We start from the raw sequence: 27,464 nt of genomic DNA on the forward strand, positions 1-27,464 counted from the left end.
ACTTCATCACTGTCAGCTTCAATCTATCCGCTTATTCCCCCTTCCAAATTCGCCCCATTCAAACGCTTGATTAGATTCTTTCCACAACAATCTGTCCCACCCGTTTCTCACAGAGCTTAGTAGTAAACATCTACACAATGGGCATTCCAAAGAAGGAGCCATTGTCACTGAGAGTATTTGCCTTCTCACAGAAGAATCTCTTTCTTTCAGCGGTACAGGACTGTTTTTCCTCTTTCCCGCCTTCCACCGGGGTGGTCCGGTGAAGATAACCCAACAGAGGTGCTGATACAGATCAGATTTAAGAGGACCGGTTGAAGAATGGCCTGCTGAAACACGGCCACAATTAAATGCTCATGAATGAGAAAAGGGTTTAGTTTTGGATTAATTAATGTGGTTTGAATGAAAATGGGACTTTATTTAATGACAAATTACAGTAATTACAGTTTTACTGGTAGCAAGACCACCACCGGTTCCTCTGTGATGGAATGAACTACCAGCCTCCACCCGAACTGCAGCATCCTTCACAACTTTCAAAAAACAGCTCAAAACATACCTGTTCCGCATTTATTTGACTAACCAATAACTCTGTCTGTCTGTCTAAAAAAATAAAATCTTGTTCATTCACTCCTTTGCCTACTCTAACTTTAATCCTCCTAGTAGCAAGGCCTTGTAAACTAACGGTACTGTTTAGCGTGTTGACAAAATGTTTATATGCTCTCCTACTTGTAAGCCGCTTTGGATAAAATGCCAAATGAATAAATGTAAATGTATAAATGTAGCAAGACAAATGATTAAACTAGGATATAATATATTGTTGCTTAATCAAATTATAGCTCGGACACACAAACAGATGAAATTTGATGATGAAATTGTGATCTGTTCTTAATGATGCCGTCAGAGGCATTTAAAGTCACCATGCTGAATCCAGGTCAGTTCTTCTTTAATTACCTCTCAGTATGAACTGCAGCTATGATGAGTATTGTGTACTCCGGCTAGAGGTCAACTGGATGGGCTGTGTGGGATTTTTCAGTTTGTGATGTGCAGTATACAGTATGTGTTGATTCCTTTTGATTCCTTATGACCACAAACTCGCTTTAAAAAGTAGTCACAATTAAGACCTTGACAATTATACCAATGACCATTTCCACTGTTTATAAATGCTTCAACAGCAAAACATCATTTTAAGATATTTGTTTATATTTCTGTACATTACGTCAACTCAAAGTTATATTTTTTCCAGATATCTTTCTTTGTGTTAATCAAAACAGTTTTTACAGGTTTGGAACAACTTGAGTGTGAGTAAATGATGACAGAATTTTCTTTCTTGGGTGGAGTATAGGCCTACCTTTAACTGTAAATAACTGTATTAATTAAGAAATATGTTAAATAACAGGAATTTGTAAAGTCTTTCATTACGTATATTCTACACATATAAACATGAAAGCTTTTATTTATATATAGGCCTACCATGTTTTTATAGACATTTTTTCCATCTACTAAGATGTTGATTATGAGTTGAGTTGTGAAAATCCTATCACATTTTGAACATTTCTTTGATGACGCATTTGTTGAGGCCACGCCCCCTTCAGCTTGATGCGTGACTCGCTTATGTCACACGCCGTTATTTTAAATGATCTGGCTGGGGTTTGTCACGACATCCGCCGCTCAAATGTTACACAACGCGCTGCCGTGAGAGGAGCCGGAGCGCCTCTGCGCTTCTCATGCAAATCTATTCACTAGCTTTACTCTCCCTTCCTCCACCATTACACACACAGACCTATGGACATACACGCTTAGCTGGCTCTTTCGTACTTGCCTATCTTTATCCAATGACAAAAAATGTATATGTATGTTATTTTTAGTGGAGAATAAATGCACGCGTTCTGCACTGTGACAAGGCGACATCCTGAAATTATTCATTGCTGTATTCTGTTGCTATTATAAAGCAGCCCTATTGTAAACTAAAGGAAAACTAAAGGAAATGTAATGACACTGTCATAAAAATAAGAGATACTTGACCCTTAGTTTTCAAATTCGCTTTTAAACCCGGTCTTATTTCCTGCTCGCACGAGGCTGCCAACCATGTCAGGTGTCTGATGCTTTATCTCTCTCTCACGACACAGAAACGATAAGTGCAGGGCTGTCACGCCATTATCGTTCACGGCGACACACCGGCCATCGGCTTTAATTGATTTTTGAGATTGTTTTTACACACGTTTGCGTGCACACAGTACAAAAAGACCATTTGGTGTTCGGGTCCCCTGAAAACGAATTCCCTCAGGACGCGCAAGGCTTAAAAATTGTATGAGGAAGCGAATAACAAACCTCGCTAGTCTATCTGTTAGAGTACACAAAGTGGAACACAGCTGCAGGAAGAAACTAGAAATACTATCTGACTTGCACAAAAGACCAAATACATGTCGTATACAAAAATGCTGTAGCCTATCTTTTTTATTAATTCTTTTCGAAAGGAACGTGGCTACACACATGGGAATATGTACATTGTATATTTAACATAGATTATGTAATGTTGTGCTCACTGAACTGTATTTACAACCGAGAAATAGGCTATTGGTAAATCCAATGTAAGGTTCGTCGTAATTCTCATAGGTAGCCTATCTCTAAACCTACTCAATCCGATCCCTTCTCTCACGCCACATACCAATTTACACCACTGCGTGCAGCACGCAAAGGGATTGCACGCACAACCTTCTGTGACATCCAGACGCACGCAAGGGACGTGCACACACGCACAAGCACACGCACACACACACTTGTCATTTCGTCAATGTTCTATTTACACTACACACTTCCCCACACACCATAGCGTGCCTGGTTAACTCTATAAACGCAAGCCTCCCAGTCCCACGGGCATTGCCGTTAGTGGTTGCATCTCGGTTACAACACGTCCAACCAGCTGCTTAATAAATAATTAATAAACGCAATTATTAATATTTGTTAAGGACTATAATAACAACAATTATTTAACACTATTTAATCTTAAACATGACCACTCCATTGTTCAATAAAACGAGACTCGTTACATGGACACAATTCTGACACAATGGTTCAACTATTTATTGTGGCGAGACCATTGGTTTTACTACAATGAAACGAGGAGAATCTAATAAACCATGTTTAATTTTCGTGACTCTTTACGTAAACCATCTGTTCTATTTCGATCACACGCGTCATACCGTTCTGAAAGGTTCTACGCTATTTGCGTAAACACAACGTTGATACCATGGAGACTGCGTAACGCTTTAATTACCACTCACGTTTCACTCGGCGTGCTGGACCGAGTAGACTACAGCCTGTGAGGTGTATTTGTTTACACTACAGGGATTGAACTATTTTTTGGTAGTAAACCGATAAAACAATGGGTATGTAATTACTTTGAACGTACTATTTGTTTCTCCAAACCGTTAAAAGCTGTAGGTGTAATTGTTTGTGCTCGAGCATTTTGCTATGCTAAGTGAATGGTTTGAAATGAAGCTGTTAGCACAACAAATGAAGCTGTTGTATTAAAAGTCTTAAAAACGTAATATTAGTGCAAAGCAGATATTACAAGCAGATATTGATAGAAACTTGCAAGAATCACATAAGATACATCCAGGATCGCATTTGGGACAATTATTGCATGAAAGTAACAATTCGTTTGCCTACATTGTGTCTGTATGTCAGTACAATAACATTTGCATATTTTCTTCTGTCCTGGAGAGGAGACACCCAGGGAGCGAGCTGATAAAGAGGAAATGGATATACACATCCCCTCTTACCCCCTACCTCAAGAAATACAGCAGGTAAAACATTAATTTCACAGGTTTAACACCCCTACTATGCAGATATTTGCATAGGTTCTCAGTTTTGTTGCTATTGTTATTACAGACACTAAATCTCTGGTACATACTTTGTTATTCGTTGTGTTCCGGGGCAGCTGGTGAGAGATACGAGGAGATTCAACACTCGCTCTCCCTCAGATTTACTCAGGTGTCTTTGTGTCACGAGAAGGTCATGTTGCTCTGGGTCATTTAGAGGAGTTCTATTATCAGAAAAAAACCTATTCTGTGTAGTAAAAATGATTAGGATTGACCTAGGAGTGCTTGTATTTTTGTATTTGTCTCATAGCTCAGAAATAGGTCTACCAGTTAAGATGTATTTCATTCTTTAACATATAAAAGTTAGCCAGGAAAGGCGTTTGATCAACAGGATGTAAAACGGCATGAATTTATTCTTTCAAGTAAGAGTTTTTTATATAAGCTACTCATGATGCATGTAGCTTGCATGCTTAAAAGGATAGTTCACCCAAAAATCTAAATTCTGTCATCATTTATTCACCCTCGTGTTGTTTAAAACCTATATATGACTTGTTCTTCTGTTGAACACAAAAGACATTCTGAGAAATGTCTCGGTGGTTTCGTGTCCATACAATGGAAGTCAATGGGGGCCAATATTGTTTGGTTACCAACGTTCTTCAAAATATCTTCTTCTGTGTTCTGCAACAGAAAGAAAGTCATACAAGTTTGGAATAACCTGATGGTGAATAAATAATGAAGAATTTTCCATTTTGGGTGAACTCTCCTTAACCTGCACCGACTAGAATGTAATATTTATATCAGAGCTTAATAGCAATATATCTTCTAGAATATATACTGTATTTTTAATAATAAGGATATAGATGTTATTCCATTAAACGCATCATAGTTAAACTACCTCATTGATAGCATACCTTGCAACAGGGAGGATCCCAGTTAGATGGGGTGTTGTGTTCTGTGGCCCAGATGCATGGCATGCATGGCATACCTCTTGCAGGGTAAACGCAAGGTCAAACACCTTCTAGCTATTTCCTTTGGGCTATACCAATTAATTTAATATGACTTGTAAAAATAGTTTTTCACACAAAGGATCAATGCCTCAGACTGTAAATTCACCAAGTACAATTACTTGACTGACACCTCTCTAGCTCTTGTGGTAAACTCCAAATGACTTTCATTCCTGACTCCTTTTTGTCCTCCCTGGCTGTAATGTCTTATAAACTAAGACAACTGCTTTTGGATTTCCAGCCTTTCTTCTATTCATTTTTGATGTTAGCGTGGCAAGTAGCTCCACTGTGACAAGAGAAGTGATGGAGATCCTACTGAGTCACACCATGGTGCCTCTCATTCCAGCTCTGCTTCTTTCTAAATAATGAACGAGACAAAAACAGCCACATTTTTGTACCTTGGGAGACATGAAAGTATAATGGAGGCAAGTGTTGCGTGTTCAAAGGCATGTTTGTATCCTCATCTTCCCTCGTCGCTTAGTACATGACCAATTCTTCTTTGTCCTCTTACCTGCCTATGCTGAGGTTGAGGCTTTCCTTGCCAGGGTTCAACAAAATTATAACATATTATTGTTGAGTAAATATGAGTTAGTGGTCAACCCCCCCCACATCACTTTCGGCATGTTTGTCTCTTTGTTGGGCTTTAGATCATCATGCAGTCAAAGGTCATTCTTCCCAGTCACTGCCCTTGTTCTGCCTCCACGCGAGGTAGTGTGTGCGAAGACAGAAGAAGAAGGGAATTGGGGGGCTCATCCAGGCGTCAAATGCACCCATGACTGCTGAAGGCCATCGTCTGAACGGCACTACCCCCCCCTCCCCTGCCCCAAGTGAAGTGCCAGTTTATGCCCCATCCCCCTGCCAACAGGCATCCTGCTCTCATGTAACGTGTTGGCACGATGGGTCCAGATGAGAATCTCGGCGTTGGCTCATGGTACAGTGAGCACCACGGGGGGTCTTTATCTCCATGAAAATCCACAAAGCAGCAGTCACGAACAGTCCTCTTTCACTCAGATGCGCTCGAAAATCACACACTCTCGCCCATATGGACAAAAACAAACACTAATGCCAACACACAATCGCTTGCAAACTTAATTTAGGAAAAAAAGATGAGAAAACACTTAACCAGCTTAATCTGTGAGTATTTTATGGACAGTGGGTAATGAAAAAGAAAACATCACACGCTGGATTCTGGACTCTTAATACTGATGATTGTAATATTCCTAAATAAATGTTTTCTTTTATGCACCAGAATCATTAACTAGATTCAAATGCACAGTTGTCAGAGGAAATTCATAACAGGTTCCCTTGCGTGATGTTTGGATGGGGCTGTGGTAATTTGCCGAGGTATTGGGGGTATGTTGCGTGTCTGTAACACTGACCCATTTCTGCCATGGGATTTGACAGGGTTCAAGTGAAGAGCGGGAGGGGTGGGCTGAAAAAAAGATTAGGATTCTGTTTTGAGACCTTTGCACGTGAGCCGCTCTTTCCTACTTTCTGCATGAGACAAATCCCACAATGCTTAATCAGGGCTAAAAGATTCCATATAAATTAATGATGGGTATTTCCTTCCTTGATAAGACCTATCCTGTTTTTTAAGACACCCTGTATGTTTAAAAAAGATATTAAAAAAAGAACATTTAAAAAGATATAAAGAGGCATATGTTTGCTTTATCTGATCTTAAAGATGAAGTGTATATGTTTTGTGCCTTTAGCAGCATTACATTCTTATACTACCTATACACTCATAACCTGTTTATCAAATACTTTTACTAAAGTTGAACAGATTTTTTTTCAGTTTAATGATGAGTGTAAAAATGAACTTTCGTAAGGATGTAGAATCAGGGCCAGTGTCCATCGTCCTGGAGTTTTAATTTTTGGGTGCACTGTCACTTTAGGAGCTTTATTTATACCAGAACTTTGGTAAGGTATATTTGTAAGCACTGTGTGTATGTTTCAGCGTTAAGTGGATGTGTCAGTGCTAGGAGTAAGGGTCTACCCAATGGCCATTACTGTCAATGGAACACATTCCTACTGGTGGCAGACATCCCCCCTCAGGCCAGCATGTGCGTGTATTTATAAGCCTATGCATGCGTGCCTGTCTTTGAACGTGACCTAATGTGTGAGTGAGAGAGAGAGAGAGAGGGGGATCAGAGTCGTTAGATTTCGTGCAATGTCTGCATTTTCCTGGAGGACTGTGTGTTTGCGTGTCTGTTTAGACAGTTGGCTAAGCCGGATCACGGATAGGCTTTAACAGACACAGGGTCAAACTCACAGTGTTATATATGTGTGTGACCCTTGTAAAACCCAGCACTGTTTTTATATAAAAAAATAAGGTACATTTATTTACTGCTAAAGCACTGCAGAATTGCACAGTATATTAATAAAATAATTAGAGATGCTCCGATCAGGCCTACCGATTTCTTGTCATCTTGATCGGCCGGTATGGATCCCGTTTCCAATGCTTCAAGCTTTATATTACTGATATGTAAGCTAGATCACCGTTAACCTTTTTTAGATAAAGTAATACCATACAGGGCTTGACATTAAGCATTGTCATGTGGTTGTCCTTCGGACAAGTAAATTTGACATTCACTTGTCCGAGTACAAAAATTACTTGTCCAAAGATAAAAAAAGATATTTCATTTGAATTATAATATAATATAATCATTTCGGATTTAGATTGGTCAAGTTTGCTTCTAAGCATTTTAACTAGTGTCCGCTTTGGTCGCCTGAATTTGGTTATAGGCCTATCCGTGACTGCTATAAAAGAAAGGCAAACAGTAATTATTATTAGTGTTAAGGCTGTAGGTTAACTTTTTGCACATAGCACTGGTGCTAGAGAGGTTTAAAGTTTGGTAGCACAGGCAGAAATGTGCAAGTGTAGTTCATTATGAATAGGCAGATAACTGACAAAAGACATTGATGTTACATACAGATGGATAAATTAGGGCCATATCATTTTTAGATTATCTAAATTTGTTTTAATATTTCTAAGTTCTGTGTTTTTCCTTTTTTACTATACAATAGTGGTATATTTGTCCACATAAATTACTGTAGGTTACTACAGTATTTACTATAGTAAACTACTAACCTACTATATTGTTTTTGAACTTTACTATTGTATACAGTGTTTATCAATTTACTACAAGGGCACTTCAATTTTCTATAGTACACCACAGTATTTTTTGTCTGAGTGTTCAATTTAACGGGACTTTTATATTGACGGGTCTTTGGGAAGACGCTTGTTTTCCAGATAGCTTCACTCGAACACTAAAACGCTCGTAAAATAAACTCTCAGAGCAACTCTGGAGATGAAGTTCATGTGTTCATATCCTCATACAGTGCAGACGCAGATAAATCTTCGACCATCACTCGTGTTGTATGTTAAACGTGCACATAATTCACTCAGACACGCAGAACAGCCAGATGACATTAAGTAACAGGATTCCGCGTCCGCGTGGACTCAGTGCGGTGCGCATTGATTATTGTCACACACAAACAAGCACAACCACGACAAACACGCAGCTCTGTCTAATGCACATATTCTTATTATTCTACATATATGTCGCACTGGTTTTTTTTTTTCAAGTTACTTGTCCGGTCGGGCAAGTAAAATTCTCTCTCACTTGCCCATACAAAACATTTACTTGTCCCGGACAAGCTTTAATGTCGAGCCCTGCCATAGATGTTACCTTAGTTATATTTTTGTATTTTTGTTATATTTTCCATTCATCAGGTTTGTCGTATTAAATGTTTTGGACATTGCTCCTCCATGTGAGATTTCTTTGGAACATACAGAGCAAACAGCGAATTTTCCATTGTTTCTTGAAACCTCATTCCACACCGACGATGACATGACTGTGGCGCCAAATCATGTAAGTCCCCACGTATCATGCAAGTCCTCATGCGTTAATGTTATCAAATTTGATCAGTTTGTGAGATTGGCCTAGTTTAGTGAGAACCGATTGAGTCCTAAAATGTGATAATCGGCCGATACAGAGATCCAATGATCAGAGCATCCCTAAAAATAACATCTTAAGACACAAATATGTACTCACCGTTATTATGTACTCACCATCATGAATTTTCCTCTGTGAACTACAAATTGAGATGTTGAGCAGAATGTTCATCATGTCTGAGAGGTTCACTTTCATTTATATGAAAGAATTACAGTTGCAAGATTATTCAGATTTTTTAATTAAAATTTTAATGTTTCTGTTCAGTGGTGGAAAGAAAGTTATTACAGTGTAAAGTGATAAAATAAAAAAGTTTAAAAAAAATTTGGGGGTGAAAATATTACAATACATTTTCATAATGTATGTTACATTCTAAAAGCAAGTCTTACTGTACAAAGTGAATTAATCTCATTTTAAGGATATTGTTTTATTCAAAAACAAGATGATTCTGTCTGATTACAATTTCCTTGACATGATCTGTGCCTATTTTCCAAGAAACTGTGTGATTGATTATAGGCAAATAGAGAGAGAGGGGTTCTAAAAAATAGATTTACTTATTCATGAATCTGTCTATGTGCTGCAATCAGCACGATTGGCCTCCTATGAATAAACAGAACTGAGTATACGGATGAAAATGATTGATGTGTCGAGATGTAGCGATACAAATGCAAATCAATCATTCTGGTTTCCCTCTCAACAAGAAGGTTCACTTCTCGTTTCACAAGCACTAAGATATGCACATGTCGCAGAATTTACAGTAATCTTTACTGTAAAGCTACTTAAACACAGCTGCAGGGTTAGCAAGCACGATCACATGTTATCTTACAGTAAATGTAACAGAAACTAAAGCTATTAGAAAATAATGAAAGCACAGTGCCTGACCTCCTGTCATAATTTCTGTTTTTAGTCACATATGAAAGGAAAGAAAAACATGTTCACAGCATTGTGTTGCTCAGATGGAGGTTTAATGGTCTTTGGTGTGGTAGTTACAGTCTGACAGGTCTTTTGCAGTAGGGGAGGAGTGACATGACTTGGATATTTGTCATGACCCAAGGGTTATTATAAAGCTGCCATTAGTTCAGTGAAGTGTAACTGTGTACAGAACTGACTCATAAGATGGCATAAAACATGAACTATGAAATGATAAATATCCTTTTATTAGGGCAGTCGTGGCCTAATGGTTAGAGAGTCGTGACCAGAAGGTTGCCGGTTAAATGCAGAGGTCACATTTCGGGTATGGGTCACCATATCTGACTAAAAGGTCACTTTCACTGTTCACTTTAACTCTCTTCCCAGACTGCCTGTCAGTTTTGAGTGTGTTTCTCAGAAGTATGCATGGGTGATGTTTTTAATACAGTATATATTTTAATATACTGTATATCTTTTGTGGATTATGGAAATTTTGTCCATTGGGGAAATTATGGAACTGAACTTCCTTGTTTGTTTTTGACTGTGTGTACTTGAATTCAATTTATACAGAAATGAACTGATGACTGTGTATATGTATGTGTTCAGATGGATCAATCAGAGAAGGCCTGCCGGTACTGTGGCGTGAGTTATTTGATACTGCACGAGTTCCAGCGTCTGCAGGAACGTCTGCAGGAAGTGGAGAGAGAGCTGGAGAGAGCGAGAGGGAGTGTGGAGAGAGAGAGGGCTGTGAGAGAGGAGCTCCGGCAAGCCTTCGATCATCTGGAGGAGATGAAAGCAGCGGTGCTTCAGCAGGAGGAAACGTGAGTCTCCATCATAGATCCACTAATGCAAACATCCGATTATTTTTACAGATGTTTTCATCTGACGCACAATTTATTTTATTTTTTATTTATATTCATATTTTATGGTATATTAAATGTATTAAATTAAATTAATACTACTCAACAGTTATTGATTCTTTGTGGAGGTCTACCGGAAGTTAAATGGGTCATACGGTGTGAATACGTGTTTTTCTGTGTCTTTGGTGTGTTATAAGTTGCCCATGCATGTATTAGACACGTAAAATTGCAAAAATGAAAGTGTCGGAACAAACGATAAATTTGATCTAAAAGTGAATGCTCATCCAAATGTAAACGCAAGTAAGGTGGGCGTACCTGTCAGTACAATTGATTTGGAACCTGATGTTCCGAATATGGTAAGAGGCGTTACATTTCTATCACACGCTTGCAGTATTCGACCAATCACTACACACTGGTTAACTGGCCAATCATTGCACACCTCACTTTTCAGAGCGATGAGCTTCGTAAAAATTTGCGCGTTTCAGAGAGGCGGGGCAAAGAGGAGATACAAACATGCACGGTATGTGGAAAATACAGCGTTTTTGAACATTAAATCATGTATACACATTGCATTACATCTAAAACAAACAATACTATTCGTTTTAGCCGTGTATAGACCACTTTGGAAAACCTAAATCACGCTGGTCCAGAAGAACGTACATTTTTTAACATTTCACATGTTTTTTTTATTATATACTGTATGTAAGATTTAAAAAATTAAAAAATAAATTAAATTGGATGTGCTGCTGGACCAATGTTTACACATTGCGAAGTGGTCTATACTCAAACAAAACTAAAGGTTTTATCTATAAACAGTAATCTTGACCTTCTGTGTTTAGAAGGCTTAGGAAGAGAGTTGTGGTGGTCTTTTTCTAAGTAATCTGAAATGACGAATTTTTCCTTCGTGGACAAAATTACGCTAAAGGACCAAATCCCATTTTCCTTTAAATGTAGTTCATTGTAAACCCTGTCAATGCTGAAAAGGATTTCAAACTTTCCATTTTCTAGAATATAGGCTTACCTTAACTCCATCCCCTAATGTTCGAAGACTGTAAGCACCCACAGGCCAATGTACATAATGCATATGCATAATCTTACTCCCACTTTACACTTCAAACAGCAACTGTCCACTCCTTACCCAGAGCATTTGGCTCTTTGCGGTTTCCAATCACGCGTCATTCTACCCGGTCAAACTAGTTAATGAGTCAGGTCATGACTGAAAAACGTTAGCATACTAATGTAAGTTATGGTTCACACATATGTTTTTCCTCACGAAGCATTCGTGTATGTGTGATTCTGTGTGTGTAAGTGCTGTGTATGTGTGAATGGTTCATCATGCCCTGCAGGTGCTTGAACGCCTCATTCTGGCTTCCCTCACTACAGTAGAACCGCGCACACATACACATACGTCCTCTTTCCCAGCTGACGCAGATTCCAAGCATAATTATACCAACGCAGCAATCAAAAAATAAACCTCTCAACGCCTACTTAGTGCTTAGCACAGACAGAAACTCTGAGAATGAAGAGAGAGACAGAGAGCGAGCGGATCCTATTTCAGGGCTATTCCCCACTGTGGCTGATAATAATAGCAGGTTGTGTCGTCCCCGTGAGCTCACGAGAAATTCTTAACAGCACAGCAGTCGTGCTTCTGGATCGGAGTCCGCGATTCATTCATAGCCAGCACATTGCAGACCCAACACGACAGGAGGGTGCACATTCGGCTTGTGCATCCATGCGCTTTTGTTTGAGAAAGGTGGATATGAGGAGGCTAGAGCACCCATTTTCGCAACCCTATTCATTATGGTCTTAAAACAGGTGTCGCTTTAACAGAAACTGGGTCACGGCTTAACAAGCCAGTGAGATTTTTTTTAAATAACAACAAATCAGCTGCAGGCCTGGTTGAGGCTTTCGTTTTGACTCAGACAGTTTAGCGACCTGCTTGTGAACCCGTTGACTTGACTCAAAGCAAGAGAGAGGAAGAGGCGGATGTGAGATGGCAGTAAGTGGGTCGTGAGAGAGAGGGCATGTGGGAGATGTAGATAGTTAGTGGGCAACAACATCCGTGACAGCAGTGTGAGAATGAAACAGACTCAGTGATGTTTAGGAAGGTGCTGTATGGTTTCTCATGCATACTTTATGCATAGCAACCTGTGAATAGGTCTTTTTTTTACCTTTTTAATGAAGGAAAACTTGTGGATTTTCTGTGCCACTACTAAGCAGCACCAAACAATAATGTTTTTAGACAGGTTTCCCAAACATTTCGCCTCCGTGCCATTGGATGGACTAACAGGTAATCCCACCTGTGCCGTTGGTTGTTGCTAAGATGGATCGCTCAAACAAATAGAGCTATGCTGAAAGCACCACAGAGCCACATTTGTTTACAAAACCAACCCTTTTTCTGAAGGGCTACAGTACCCTGCTGTTGAGTTTAATGCAAACCCTGCTCCACAACACCTGCCTTTAATGTTCTGATCCTGAACACCTTGATGAACTGCTTCAGGTGTGGTAGGATGTAAAGGAAGCTAAAGAAAGCGATTCAGTGTTATTTTTTTGGCACTTTTTACAAAGTGCATTGTTGCAAAGCAGCTTTAAAAAACATTTTACATCGTAGAACATAAAGAATATTCTTTTTTACATTTTAATTCATATAACAAACTATTATGTAGTTATTTAGTTGATGGCTGTGTTTATGTGAGTTTGATAGTATAAGCTTTAAAGGTCCAGTGTATGAAATTTAGCGGCATCTGGCGGCGAGGTTGCGAATTGCTACCATTGGCTCACTCCACTCCACCCCTCTCCCCTCCCTTTCGAAGCACTACGGCGGCTAACACTGGGCCAAGATGTCATCACGTTTTCGCTTCTTTGCCGAAGAAGATAATGTTTTGTAACAGTTTGTCCGTTTAGGGCTACTGTAGAAACAACATGGTGAATTCCATGCAAGGGGACCCGCGGTGTATGTAGATAGAAATAGCTCATTCTAAGATCATAAAAACATACCACTTCATTATGTAAGGTCTTTATACACATCTGAAGACATAGTTATGTATAGGCTTGGCTATTATATTGCATTTCTGTCAATAGAGCCTCCAAAAATTACAAACAGCACATTTAAAGCCCATGTAACATTGTTTTAGATTACATTCATATGTTTTTTTACATGTGTGGCTTTATGTGTGTGACAATGATATAAATGTATACTGTAAAAGGTTTGGTGGTTTTTCACTTCCTCAGCGCTTCTCTCAGTTATAGAGAACTTGCTATGTCATCACTTGTTGAGTGCATGCTTATCTGTGCCTGTGTATCTGTTAACATACCTGACACCTCTGTCTCTGTGTGAGGTTACGTTGAGGTTAACATATATATGTGTTGCACGCCTGCGTTGCATACGTGTCACCACCTCATAACCTATAATGTGTGAGTACGATGAGGCTTTATGCTTGTGGTTGGCACAGGAAGTGGAAGAGGGCAGTATATAGATGCAGTGTTTTTCTCACAAAACACCAATGCAGACAAATACAAACATAAATAAATTCACAAGAGGGACTGCAATGTAAAGAGAAAATAACGTTTTACACACGCACACGCACAAGCACACACACACACGCACAAGCACACGCATGAGTCATTTATTTAAATGCAACTTTGTCATATCAGGTTGTGAATAAGCTATGTACACTGGGGAGTTATTTATATGCTAATGCACGTTTGTGAGATTTCTAGGTGTAGGAAAAGGCTTTAGTTTTGAACAAAAGATGCCTGACAGATTCAGTTAGTTTGAAATATAAATGTGCACAAGGCTGTGCTATGATTAGCTTTGGTTTCACCTTAACTAATAGTGATTGACAGGCCAGCTGTGGTATTTGCTTCTCTTACACCTTTCTAGAGTATTCCAAGTTTTTTATGTCTGCTGTGTTTTTTATTATTGTACAAACATGTATGTTTGGGACCCTTTTAGCAGGTTTACATTTAAATTCAGATGTTTGGATGTGGTCACCAGGTCAGCTAGTGGTGGAGCTGTTCCTCTTTTTTGTATGCATGAGTTCAGATGGAGGTCATACAACACCGTCTTTCATTATTTATAAGTGGCTCTGTCATGCATCTATTTGTGTGATTGTGTGTATGTGCGTGAAGACCCCCTGGGTCTCCCAGCATGCTTCAAAAAAGACCCTGTCTGTGGTGTATTATTCTTGTTAAACCACGGCATTGGTGAGCTCATGCCACACCCACAGGGCCTCGCTTACCTTCTCCAATTAACATGTGACAGTCACATGATTGACAGGGTCAAAGGGTCACGAAAACGATTCATTCGACTTGGGTTTGAATAGGAGATTCAGCTAAATCAAGTTTGTCCAGGACTCTACAGAAGACCTGCGCTGACAGGTTTATAAAAGGAAGCAAGGAGTACGGAGATCAAGCACGTGGGCTGTTTGTGATGTTTCAGATTGGCGAAAAAGAAGCATCTGAATCACTCTGTCAACAGTGTGATTAGCAATTCAAATCAGTCATGTATCCTGCTTTTGTACTGTACCAGCCACTTTAAAAACAGCGCTGCTCTGAACGCTTTCTTTTGATGTTCCGGAATATGATCTCAGTTGGAGCCTATAAGCCAAAATGCAAAACACCGTTTAGAACTGGAAAAAGGCATAAACAGCCCTTGGTGGTTTGTGTTGTCATTATGAGAAGTTACACTCCCTACACTACAGTGCAAATGTAAACAAAGTGCAAACTGACCAGTCTCTACAACACATTAATAATAGACATAAGTTTTAATGGATCCTGTAAGGAAATGAGAGCCATCCGTTGTAACGTTATGGGGGTTGGGAAGGACGAGGTTGTGGATTTTGTGAGACTACATCTCACATCTCACTTGTAATTGAATTATCTTTACAGTTTATCTACCACTATGTAAAGTAGTACTATTGTACTATCATGTTCTTTGACATAGGCGGGGCACGGTAGTACAAAGTTATCAAAGTGTTTCCATGGTACATCAATATGGTAATCATTCAGTACCGTTGAATCAACATGTGTTACCCTCGTTTTACCATAGTACCACTACATTTTTACTTTTTATATTTGTTGGTTTCTCTAGGGGACGCTTTGAAAAAACTGCTCTTACTGATTCTTGCTTTGCATCTCTTTAGGCCTTTAGTTCATGTTCTTCATATGGCACGTTTACATTAAATGCATTATTGAAAGGGAAGTTAATTGTGCTGCTTTGTGTGTCTTTTTCGAAGTAATGCATAGTACAGCATGCTGCCATGCATCAAATCTGTCTTCACATATTATGCCTTTACTTGACAGTTGTAATTGGGTTGCAGTTAAGGTGGTGACAGATAGTGTACATTCACATGTGTTTCGAGTATGTAAGTGCCTGTGTGTGTTTTGCATTCCTGTGTAAATATACAGCAAAGTCTAAAACACAAAAATAAACTTAAAAAAGATTTTCTTGTTTCCATTAAGCACACAAAATATGGAATATTCCCAGATCACACCGGGATAACGTAACATGTGCTTGTATGTACAGTCTGTGTGCACGGTCATTATAACCAAACGGATGACATTTCAAATAATGAACTCAAATTATTGTTCATTTTTATTTGTTTTTGTTAACTGAAATTGCACTCGTTATTTGTAATCTGATTTTGTATTAAATTAGAAACAAATTCAGTAGAAGCATATTCACTATGGTTTTTGACCTTTGGATCCCCCTCACTGTTCATTTATGTAAGACTCATCTTATAAAGTAAGACAAAAACACATTTGGCTTGAATTACTTTTAAGAAACCTTTTAAGGTTGCGATTACATTACAATAATTGGGATATTTCCTTGTCATGTTGTTACTGTTAGCAACCAAGCAAACAGTGTGAGGCTGACCATTATTTTGCTGTGCTGTGGGTCTGAGTCAGCACAAATTATGCAAATTCAGCATTTCGTCTGTCTCATAGGGGATATTCATATGGGACTATATTTCCAAATCAAAAGAACCTTGAATGAGCCAACACACTCTTTCTGTTTCAAAACACACAGAGAATTAATAATAAGGATTCAGTCAACTCTACATCTTTCTTTCTTTCTTTCTTTCTTTCTTTCTTTCTTTCTTTCTTTCTTTCTTTCTTTCTTTCTTTCTTTCTTTCTTTCTTTCTTTCTTTCTCAAACACAAACAGGTGTGTAGGGTGTCCCTTTGGAAAGAGGAAGGGCTGGAATGTGGGCTATATATCAGCGCCCACACCTCAAACCTCAGGCCAAATATAAAACCGTGCACACATGTTCGTGTATGTCTGTATCAGTGGAGTATTGTGGACTTCAAAGTCCCAAATCTGTAAATTCATGTTCTATTTCTATTATATATTTCCACTGTTTCCAGGTCAGTCATGTGAAACAGCATTTACTATTACAAATATTATTTACCTTACAATATACAGTAACATGTAAGTTTAATATCTATTTTTATTGTCCTTATAATGAATATTCTGTTTTTATCATCATCGATCATCATCTTTAATGATGGTCATATAGGCACTAAAATTGCTCCCAGAACAAACAGCTCTTAACTGTATTGTCTTTGATTAAAATAGTTTTTTTTGTCTTTGCAAACCCAAGCGTCTCCTTCTCTCACGTGCCTATAAGATAGCACACTCGTGTAAGGAAGCCTGAACTTCACAGAGAAGGTCCTTACATAAGCTTCACACGCAGCAGTTGACACGTTTGAGCGGCTGGCATGACAACAGCAGCAACAGCAGCACGAAAGAAAAACTACTGAAGAATAAACAATAAAAGCCAGCGCTGCCAAGCTTCATGCTAACCTGCGTGAAGGCCTCCTGGTGTGACTTTGAAGTTGTGCGTTACGATGGTGCATATCATTTTCATATTTCATCCAGACTTTCAGTGATCTCATTCAACACCCGAATGCAAAAACATCAGTGAAGCTCTGAATGTGCCCAGAAAAAGGCAGATAGCTGCCAACTTTTCCTATGTGACTGAAATAACATTAAAGGGTCATATCCGATACCGAGTGTGTATGTGGCTTTGTGTGTCACTTCTGTTTGTATTTATCTCATCTTGTTTTTGTTTTATAATGTTTGGTTTCCATGAATGACCCTATAGCATTATAATCACGGAAATAATTCCCTCTTGCTTCATATTTCGAAATGGTAAGTGATATTTGCAGTAGTCTGCAAAGCTGTAAAGATGCTCTAGTTTCCAGTAGCCTGGTTCTTTCAGAGCGGTTGTGATTTATAATCGGCCTCTTTGAGCTTCTAGACTGATCGGGAATGTGGCCATGAGTCACGACTCTGTACTGTGTAATGGTCCCCAGCTTCACGCTGCTGATCAAAACCTCACATTCAGACTCACTGCTTTTCAACAGATGGAGAAAAAGTCCCTCGGTCGACTGACTGAATGAGGCCGAAATGTCTTGTCATGCTTGATAATCATTGAGTAATTGATTTGCAATTAGTTGGTGTTATGTTGCTTTGTTGATCACGACGGCTGTTGAGATTTGATGAGTGTTGGTAGAACAGGCAAAGGTCTGTCATTGATGTCTATGGGTCATAGACCAGCACAGTTTATCTAGATGATATATGATCTTTATTAGTAGGGGTGTAACGATACTCTCAGCTCACGATTTGGTACATATCTCGATGCTGGGTTCACGATACGATACACATCTCGATATTTTAAACAAAATTTTAAAAATGAAACTGAAATTTATTTTCAAAATATTAACAATTTCAGTAATTATTTTGTTGCATATACTGTACAACTTAATAAAGAATTTTAACATTTTAAGGCTTAACTGAAATTAGAACTAAGATCAGTGTCAATTTTGACAACAAATTTTTATTTAGTTTTAGTCATAGTCTTTTGACTAAAATTGAATTTAGTTTGTCATATTTTAGTCATCCCCATCATTTTAGTTTTAGTCGACGAAATCTACATTATATTTAGTCTACTAAAATCTAAATGGATTAACTCATTTAATTAATTGAATTGGTGTAATTAAATGTCCCATACCAAGATTGAACAGTTTTGACATAATTTACTTTACTTTAGAATAAAATTAAACCAGGTCATTACCATTATTTTTCAGAAAAGTTGAGTAACTAATGGATATGCATTGTTGTAAGATAGAGAATATTAGACCATGAACGACATGTAGCAGTTCATTCAGTCTCATTTTGACTCAATTGAGTCGTTCGTTCAGTGAAGGGCGTGTTCATTCAGTACATTCAACCAATGAAACGCTCTGACAGAGCTCACGCTCAAACGCTATTGGCTCATGTCTCTTTGAAGCTGCGCTGTCTTTGCTTGAGACAGTAATGAATGAGAAAAATCTTAGACATATTACATTAACTATATTACATTTCTTCAATCATGCAAATCACATACTTGGTTTGATTTTTAGCATGCCATTCAATCTTTTAATCTACAGTACGACTCACTTCATCGCTTCTCTGATCGGAACAGCACTGGTTTCTTTGGGCTTACTTTATGTTGCATATCACGTTATGCAGCAGCTCACGTTAGCGGATAAATGAACATTGGCATTTAAAAACGATAAGATGTGAGATAAGCACAAGTGACGCGCTGGCGCAGAGCTGGTAGCGTCTTGACCGCTCAACGAATAGAATTAAACATCATATTGTAAAATATCCCAATCTCACTACGATGCGCATCGTAACATTTTTGCATCATGAAATATCGTACTACGAAGTATCGTTACACCCCTATTTATTAGTATATTAAACGATGACTCTTCACGCTCTTTTATTATTTGATAAACAACATTTGTTGGCCTTCCTGCTGCCAAGCTATTATCCATCTCTAATTGGAATCAGATTGCTTCTGGATTGGATCTTTATTCAACATTGCCATGGAAGAAAGTATTTTATAACTGAACAATGCCAGAACGATGTCCAAATTGAGATCTTGATCTTGGATGGTACATTCCAAAGCCATTAACATCAGTTGATCATGACCGGGTTTCTAATGCACTAAGTACAATGTTAAAAGCACATAAGTAGTGTTCAATCTTCATAACACATTTCCCAAAAGCATGTTTATTGAAGTAGGATGTAAAAAGTCTATAAATTAGCCTCAGGCCATTTGGATGTCTATTACATCAACTTAAATTGACTATATCTCATTGGACGATGATTACCTGCGTGACTTGGCCTGTCGCCTTGTGCTGCACTGATATATGGTGCTGATATAGCACTATGAAAGAACTATTGCAAGTGTAATATACAGTAACACTTTTTGAACCCTCTTTTGTGTTATTTCTTTATCTACGAAAACCTTCATGCTTGTTTTCCTTCTGAGATTTTGATTTAATAATTTACCTCGTATATACAGTCAAACCAAAATTTATTCAGACATCTTCAACATTTCTCACATTATGACAGTTTATTCGCTACAGTTTAGAAAATGGTAATAAAATACGACAAGAACTCAGAGTTAAACTGTGTCAGAACAAATGTCAGATAACTTTGATAGAAAGGTATGTAATGGATTAGGTTGAATAGCTGTCAGCTGTTAAATTTAAGTACACAATAAGATAATAACAAGTTAGGGCAACCGATTACCAAGCAATGCTTCATTTTGTTCAGTCTGTGGTGTAAAATGGTCGCATTAGCAATTAAAGAAAAACACTTAAGCAAAACACGGTCAGGTCAAAGTGTCTGAATATTTTTTGGTCCCAATTTTTATCAATTTTACTGGTAGTCCACTGTATGAAGATTTTTTGAGTATAATAAGTCACAGTCTTTATTTTGCTATTCTTACTTATATAAATGAACTACAGCGTCCTGCACCTACTAGTAAAATAATAGGATGGGGATAGGGAGGATGAGGTATTATGCATGTGTTGCTATTTAGCTCAGCATTTGGCACACTCTTGCATCTGTGAGTTTTCTCCTTCAAAGCTTGTGAACTTCCCTGTCTGCTTATAGAACCACATACTCGCTCCCAAACACACACAGCGCCCATTACACTTATACTGATTCTGTTTTATCTGGCTTTGAGACCAATGCAGGCAGATGGGAATGGACCAGGGGTCTGGGAGGCAGATGCATACTCTTATGACTTAAGTATAGGTCAGAAGTAACCATTACATCATTAGTATAGCAATAATTTTCAGTAGAAATTACAAATTACATATTGTACAGCATAGGCAAAAGAAACGCGTGAACTGCCAAATAAAGGGATCTTTGATGTGCTTCAGACTATGTGCAATATTGGATTTTTGCAGATATCCTATATACTGATATTTTTCTAATAGCTGATGTCGATACTGATATATTTGTAAATTAGCTCAATTAAACTTATTTAAGAGTCCAATCATTTTAAGTCCATTTTAGTTACGATGTAGACTTAGAAGGCAGCTGCTAATGTAAGCTGTAGACAGCATAGCAGCTCCTTTGGCTTTGGAGCCAATGATGACACACTATCATATATGTCTATATTTAGCATAAAATCATTATAGTGATTCACTGTTTCATGCGCTCACACCACTGATCTATATAAATGACTGGATTGCTCATGACTGATAAAAGTACACACGCACATGCATGCACATACACACACATGCGTGCACACACACACACACACACACACACACATTTTTAACCCTCCTCCCACTCGCACGTTAATGGAAAGAGCAGGCCAGTTCAGCGGCTTACTCACGCACATGGTCTCAGCTACTGCCAGTTGTTATCTGTTATCACGATTCTTTTAGACTCCCACGCACACAGTCCTGTAGAAGAGAGAACTGCAGAGTTGACTTTAGTCTGGGATTTGCAGCCTATTATCACGACTCTTGTCTCTTGGTACACACACACGCACACACACACACGCATGTTGGGTTTCCATGTTTTATGGGGACATTCCATAGACGCAATGGTTTTTATACTGTACAAACTGTATATCATATTCCCTACCCCTAACCCACCCCCTAAACTTAACAATCACAAAAAACCTGCTCTTTTAGATTTTCAAAAAAGTTAATTCTGTATGATTTATAAGCTTGTTTCCTCATGAGGACAAAAAAATGTCCCCACAAGGACAAGGGTTTTGGATATTGCCATCTTTGTGGGGACATTTTGTCCCCATACTGTAGGGTTTACCCTTCCCACACGCACGCGCGTGTACCCACGCACGCACCCACACACATTCAGTAGGCAGCTGAATGACTGTCCCCAGTCTGAGATCCTGCTCTAATTCTGGGTAACGTGTGAAGTAATGAGCCAGATATCGTCTGTGTCTCTTTAAGCCTCTCTCTCTCACTCACTTTGCTATTAGACAATAATATCTGCTACATTTACCCACAATTACCTGTGCGGATGTCAGGAATGTGCAATGCAAATACAGAGACATCTGGAGATGAAATATAATGTTATGTGGGGCTCTCTCAGTGGTATTAAATAAGAGATGAAGATTCTGGAACAGGTCTCTCATGTCCTTACAAGACTGTAGCGTGTGTAATTTCACAGACAGTACCGGGTACAGGGCATTCCGAAGCCATCTGTGGCTGCGCCATGTTTCAGCATGGCTGGATCTTTTGACAGCAGAAGTGAGAACAGTACATTCTCTTGCACCTCTGTGTTCTGCTGTGGCTTAGAGATTTGTTAAAGGGTAATAAAGAGTCGAGAAAGCCTCATCTTTTGTACCTTTTGTGAGGTTTTTGAAGTCCTTCCGTTTTCGAGAATGATCAGAAAGTATTTTACACTCAAAGGCACAGGAATCAGTTTTTGTTTCTTATACACTGATGTGATTATTCTGATAGGTAAACTGAGCTTTTTTACCACTGTGCACAATAACAGTTAACAAGTAAATGGTTCTGGAAATATAATCAATAATGTTAATGTGTTAGAACGTTTTAAAACTTTTTTTTTAATTTTTTTTAATTGGATTTGTTTTGGGGATGGCAGCAGAGCAATCTGTATTTTCTATACCCTTCCCTTCTATAATACATTGATGCCATATGTGTAATTTTGTCCCACTTTGCTTCTGCAAAAAATAAACATATTGCAGTGGTGACATTAAAAGTTCTGTCTAAAGACGAATTCACAATGATCCAACAAACAGACAAACACCAACAAACTAGTTGATAGAATGCTGAGGATGTTGGCCTTTGCTGGATCAGTTTAAAGTAGCGTTTTAAAGAATTAAGTCATTTTGTGTTTTAAGCTTTATTTTTCTAAAAAGATTTAGAATGAAGTCATATTTTTTCTTTACAAAGCATTTCAATTGTCAGCTGTTGCCAAAGATTACAAACTGTATTACTGCAAAAATAAAAATGATTATTTACCAGTTACCACACCAGCACATACCAGAAGCTCCGCGAACACAAAATCTCAGATGTTTTACTGAGTTACAATTACTGAAGGAAAGGAAAAAAGATGGAGAAATGATTTACTTGGCTTCAAGTTTACAAATTTGCTTGCAGTTTGATTATTCAGCACACACAAACAGATGGTGTGAATGTGATACATGAATTTAGGACAAAGACCCAAGCATATGCAGTAACGCAGCTGGGAAACTTCTGACGATCTAAATTTATTCATAACCATGTCTTTTACCAGCACAAACAGTACCATACACACACTCTCACTCTCTCTCTTACTCGCTCGCTCTCTCACAAACACAACTCTGAATGCATATAAAGAGACACACACAACCAAACACAAATATACTCTATCGCAGTGATATATCGGCTATTGCCTCAAGTTCGATAAACCCCTGCGTGCCAGGGATTACTCAGCCTTGGCGTGTGCTCTCCCGTTGCTATGGTGACCTTGTCTGCGTGAGATCCTCAGAAGCCCATAATACTCTCCAGCCTGTATATCTGCCTTACAGAAATCTGTCTCTCATTTAGTCTCACACACGGCACACAACATAAACCCTCCTGTTCTGTGGCTGGGCCGCTCTGCTGCCATTGAACTTTTATAGAGGGAGAAAGAAAGACGTTTATATTGGGAAAATCGACGTTCGAAATGTTTCCACACACAAAAATATTGTTCCATAGAAAAAACTCAATGTCATAATTTCTGTGTCCTGTGAACGCCCACTGCTCCATTATGCCTCCCTCATAATATCCCTCTCCTGATTTCTCTCTCTGTTCCAGCACAAGGGCCCTTGACCTGCAGCTGTGCGTGGTCAGGCATGAGATGGAGAGCGTGAGGACAGACAAAGAGAGAGTGTGTACGGAGCTGGAAAATGAGCACGCTCGCCGCCTGCACCTGAGGTAAGGAAACGAGGGAACAATGGCATAAAGGGACAAAAGAAAGCGCCGTAGATCGGGCAGCTCCCATTGGCTCTTGAAGGCCAGAGCGTGTGGCGTGTCTGCAGTAGCTACCTCAGCCACGGCACGACAGGAAGAGCTTTGCAGATGGGAAACAACAGTGTGCGTGTGTGTGTACACTTGTGGGTGTTTCCAGGCACACATGTGAATAAAAAAGGAGAAGAAAAAAGAGAAGGGGCTTTGACATTTCCACACAAATGTTTGCTTATATGCTTGACTGTTGAAAATCTTTTTGCATAAGCTTAAAAATAAATTAGTCTTCTGTTTTTTTGGGTGGGGGGGGTAACACTTTACAATAAGGTTGTATTTGTAGAAAGTGCATTAGCTAACATGAACTAACATTGAGCAACATAGTTTTTCAGCATGTTTTTAGTAAATGCTAGTACAGTTCATTTTAGTTATATTGTTAACACACATCTTTTGTTTTTAAATTCATAAATGCTGAAACTAAAATTGATTTATCCTGTAGAAGTATTGTTCATTGTTAGCTAATGCATTAACTAATGTTAACAAATACAACCTTATTGTAAAGTGTGACGCTTTTTTGTGGCATGTGCAAAATAAGGTTTACATTACAACAAGCATAAATAAAAAGTTTTATGATTGTAATACAATGTATTTTGTTATTCATATCATTATATGAAGAGTTTGGTTCCAAAATGAGACAACTCAGTTTAAAGTTAAGTTTTTTTTTATTATGTTATCGTATTTAATTGTGTTTTATGTTAGTTAGCTGTATTTTTTTAGTTATTATGGCTTAAATCAAAACAAACCAACTGCAGTTTGATTGATATTAATTGGAATGCACAATAAAAAAACATGATTTTTGAAAATGTTTAAATTTTAGAACCGAACTCTTCATATACAGTATTGTTAAAGAACTATGAACATAAACAATCATGTGACGTGAAATCAAAAAGGTGTACAAAAATATGAAATCATTGTTTAAATACAATTACTATTATGACTAACAACAAACATTATAAATAAATGATGTGTAAATACCTTTAATAAAAAGTGAAGGTGACATTTAATTATCTTGCTACCATGTGACAACTTTGTGTTGGCTACTCATGGTTATCACTATATATTATATATAAAGTGAATATAGGTGCAGTTGGAATGTGGAACTCCTGTTTATATTATTTTTTCACTTTGTAGTGTGCTATTTTACCTATATTAACCCCTAACATACAAGTTGTGCTATCCACTTGTTAAGTCTGACGTCATACACCACTACTTCAGGGTCCAACTGGAATGAACTGCCATCAGATGCTAAAGGTAAACAACCAAGAATGCTAATATACACTCAAGGTGTGATTTAGAACTATCGAAAACCTTTATTTCCATAACGAAATGCCAGATGACCAGAAAGTGATTCATTTTTTGTAAATATGAACTGTTGTGTACACTATGAATTTATAAAAGTTGAGCTTAAAGGAACAGTTTGCCCAAAATGTATTCATTTACCTCTTTGTTCTGATGAACACAGATAAAGATATTTGTAAGAATGTTTCTAACCGATCAGTTCTTGGCCATCATTGACTACCATAGCAGGAAAAATGGTTTATAAATTTACATTTACGCATTTGGCAGACGCTTTTATCCAAAGCGACTTACATTGCATTATGCTATACAAAATGGTATTCCTTGCATTTCTTTGTTCTGTTGAACACAAAAGAAGATATTTTGAAGAATGTAGGAAAGTCCAGAAATGTCCATTCTGGACACTTTTGACTACCCTTGTCATTTTTCCTCCTATGGTAGCAGGTTGTGATACAGATTTGGAACAACTTTTTATTTTTGGGTGAACTGTCCCCAAAGTACAGTATGTGATATGAATAAACAGCGCTCATAGACGTCTTCTAAAATAGTATCCTCACTTGAAACGAGTGGAAGACTGGTCCTGGAAATGGTATTCCTTGCTTCACAACAAGTGGATACACAACTAAAAATAATTCAAATAAATACACCTCTTATTTTTTAGCTAGCTACCCAAGAAAGGTTATATAAATAGAAATTTAAATAAAGAGAAAACTAAGTAAATAAAGACTTGCATAAAATTCATAAAAAGACACATCCGCAATGTACACCCAGTTTATTCAAAATATCTGTTGCATAAAGAACATTTCCATAAAATGTTGAACATAACGTAATTTAAGATAAACATGATTCAATTACGTTATTTTCGAGACTCGACCCTTCAGCAGATTGATGTGTGACGTTGGATGAGTTGCAAACAGTTAATAATCAGCTGCTGTGAAGTGAAGCTGTCATGAAAGGCGAGCGGTCTCGGTTGACTGGCAGGTGATAATGCAGTCATGAGCTCTGTGACAGGCTTCTTCATCTTCACCAACCGTCTGTGCGAGCCGCGCACACAAAGGCTGTGATGGTGTCACACTGAGAAGTGCTTCCAGGAAAGGTGTGTGTCGGGGGAATGAATGCCGCTGAAGGAGTGTGCAGCAAACATTTATTTGCGCATTATTAGTGTGCATCAGCTCGCTGTGACGTGAATAGCCCGGAGTGACTTGAAAAACCTTTTCTAATTTGATTTATGCTCATTGTTGTCATGTGTTTTTAATTTCCCTTTGATGCCGGATTGACTTTGGTCATTTCAGCTGACGGATGAAGCCTGTGAATATTTTGGGTCTCTCGCCCTTTCTCTCTCTCTCAGCATTCCTGTTGAACCAGGGGGCAGAACTATTTTGTTATTTCTTCTATTCTGGCTCACCTTCTTATATTATGACAAGACTGTGAAATATGCTGTATGGGCATCACACACATGCACATGAGCACATTGTGTCACACCCTTGTGACCAAGAGGTCTTACCAGGTGATACATCAATTCTTCACCGATAATTATTATATCAGATTTCATCACCTGTAGAACAAGCGTCTTATTTCCCTGGGTGAACTGTTATATTGGAATGCGGGGCGTTACGATTATATTGTGCACTGGACAATATTATTACATCTGACTTTCTCAGGACTCCATTCACATTTCTCAAATTGTCAAGAAATAATCAGTTTTCAGTCTCACATTGCGTGCCATCAAAATGTGTCCTTGGAAAAACAAAATGTTCTATTCTGTGCTGGTAGGGTTGTAGTGTTTCATGATTGTAAAAGTGCCTCTCCATCTATCACGCTGTCTCTGTATTACTTGTGGGTCTAGGCTGTGAGATAATCTAACTGATTCGAGTTGGTACTGAAGTTCTGGTATATCACACAAGATGAACATGAATGAATCAATTTTACATTGTGCCCTATTTTAGTGATCAAAACAGAAAAATGTGACGTTGTTTTTTTTTAAACCATGTGGGCGTCTTGTTGAGAGGATGTGCTTTTATTTTATGAGAAAAGCGTACATTAAAGGATCTGAGTCATATATATTTGAAAGTGCAGTCATTTTACTTAAATTGAGAGTTCACCCAAAAATGGAAATTCTGACATAATTTTCTTGCCCTTTGTCAACAAGTCAACATTATTTATATTGCGCTTTTTACAATTTTAATTGTTACAAAGCAGCTGTACATGAGACTTATTGACTATAAGCAAAACATTTAGAGTTCTACATGTAAAAACAAGAAAAAGGTGAAAACACAGAAGACAGACA

At 38.2% G+C, this 27,464-nt stretch overlaps 1 protein-coding gene across 2 annotated transcripts in view; it reads left to right on the top strand.

Annotated features, from left to right (window-relative positions):
• Nucleotides 1-2,754: 2,754 nt before the first annotated feature.
• The window catches only part of lekr1 (leucine, glutamate and lysine rich 1), a 69,591-nt gene continuing 44,881 nt past the window's right edge, over nucleotides 2,755-27,464 (top strand). Inside the window, exons 1-4 of one of the 2 annotated variants that reach the window (XM_057348721.1) lie at nucleotides 2,755-3,383; nucleotides 3,721-3,803; nucleotides 10,294-10,508; nucleotides 23,675-23,794. In XM_057348721.1, the coding sequence (XP_057204704.1) occupies nucleotides 3,380-3,383; nucleotides 3,721-3,803; nucleotides 10,294-10,508; nucleotides 23,675-23,794 (422 nt within the window). In that variant the 5' untranslated portion in view covers nucleotides 2,755-3,379. The remainder of the gene's footprint in view (nucleotides 3,384-3,720; nucleotides 3,804-10,293; nucleotides 10,509-23,674; nucleotides 23,795-27,464) is intronic. The other variant, XM_057348720.1, reaches the window with a different exon arrangement.

Source organism: Triplophysa rosa, linkage group LG12 (genome assembly GCF_024868665.1).
Source record: "Triplophysa rosa linkage group LG12, Trosa_1v2, whole genome shotgun sequence".
NCBI lineage: Eukaryota > Metazoa > Chordata > Actinopteri > Cypriniformes > Nemacheilidae > Triplophysa > Triplophysa rosa.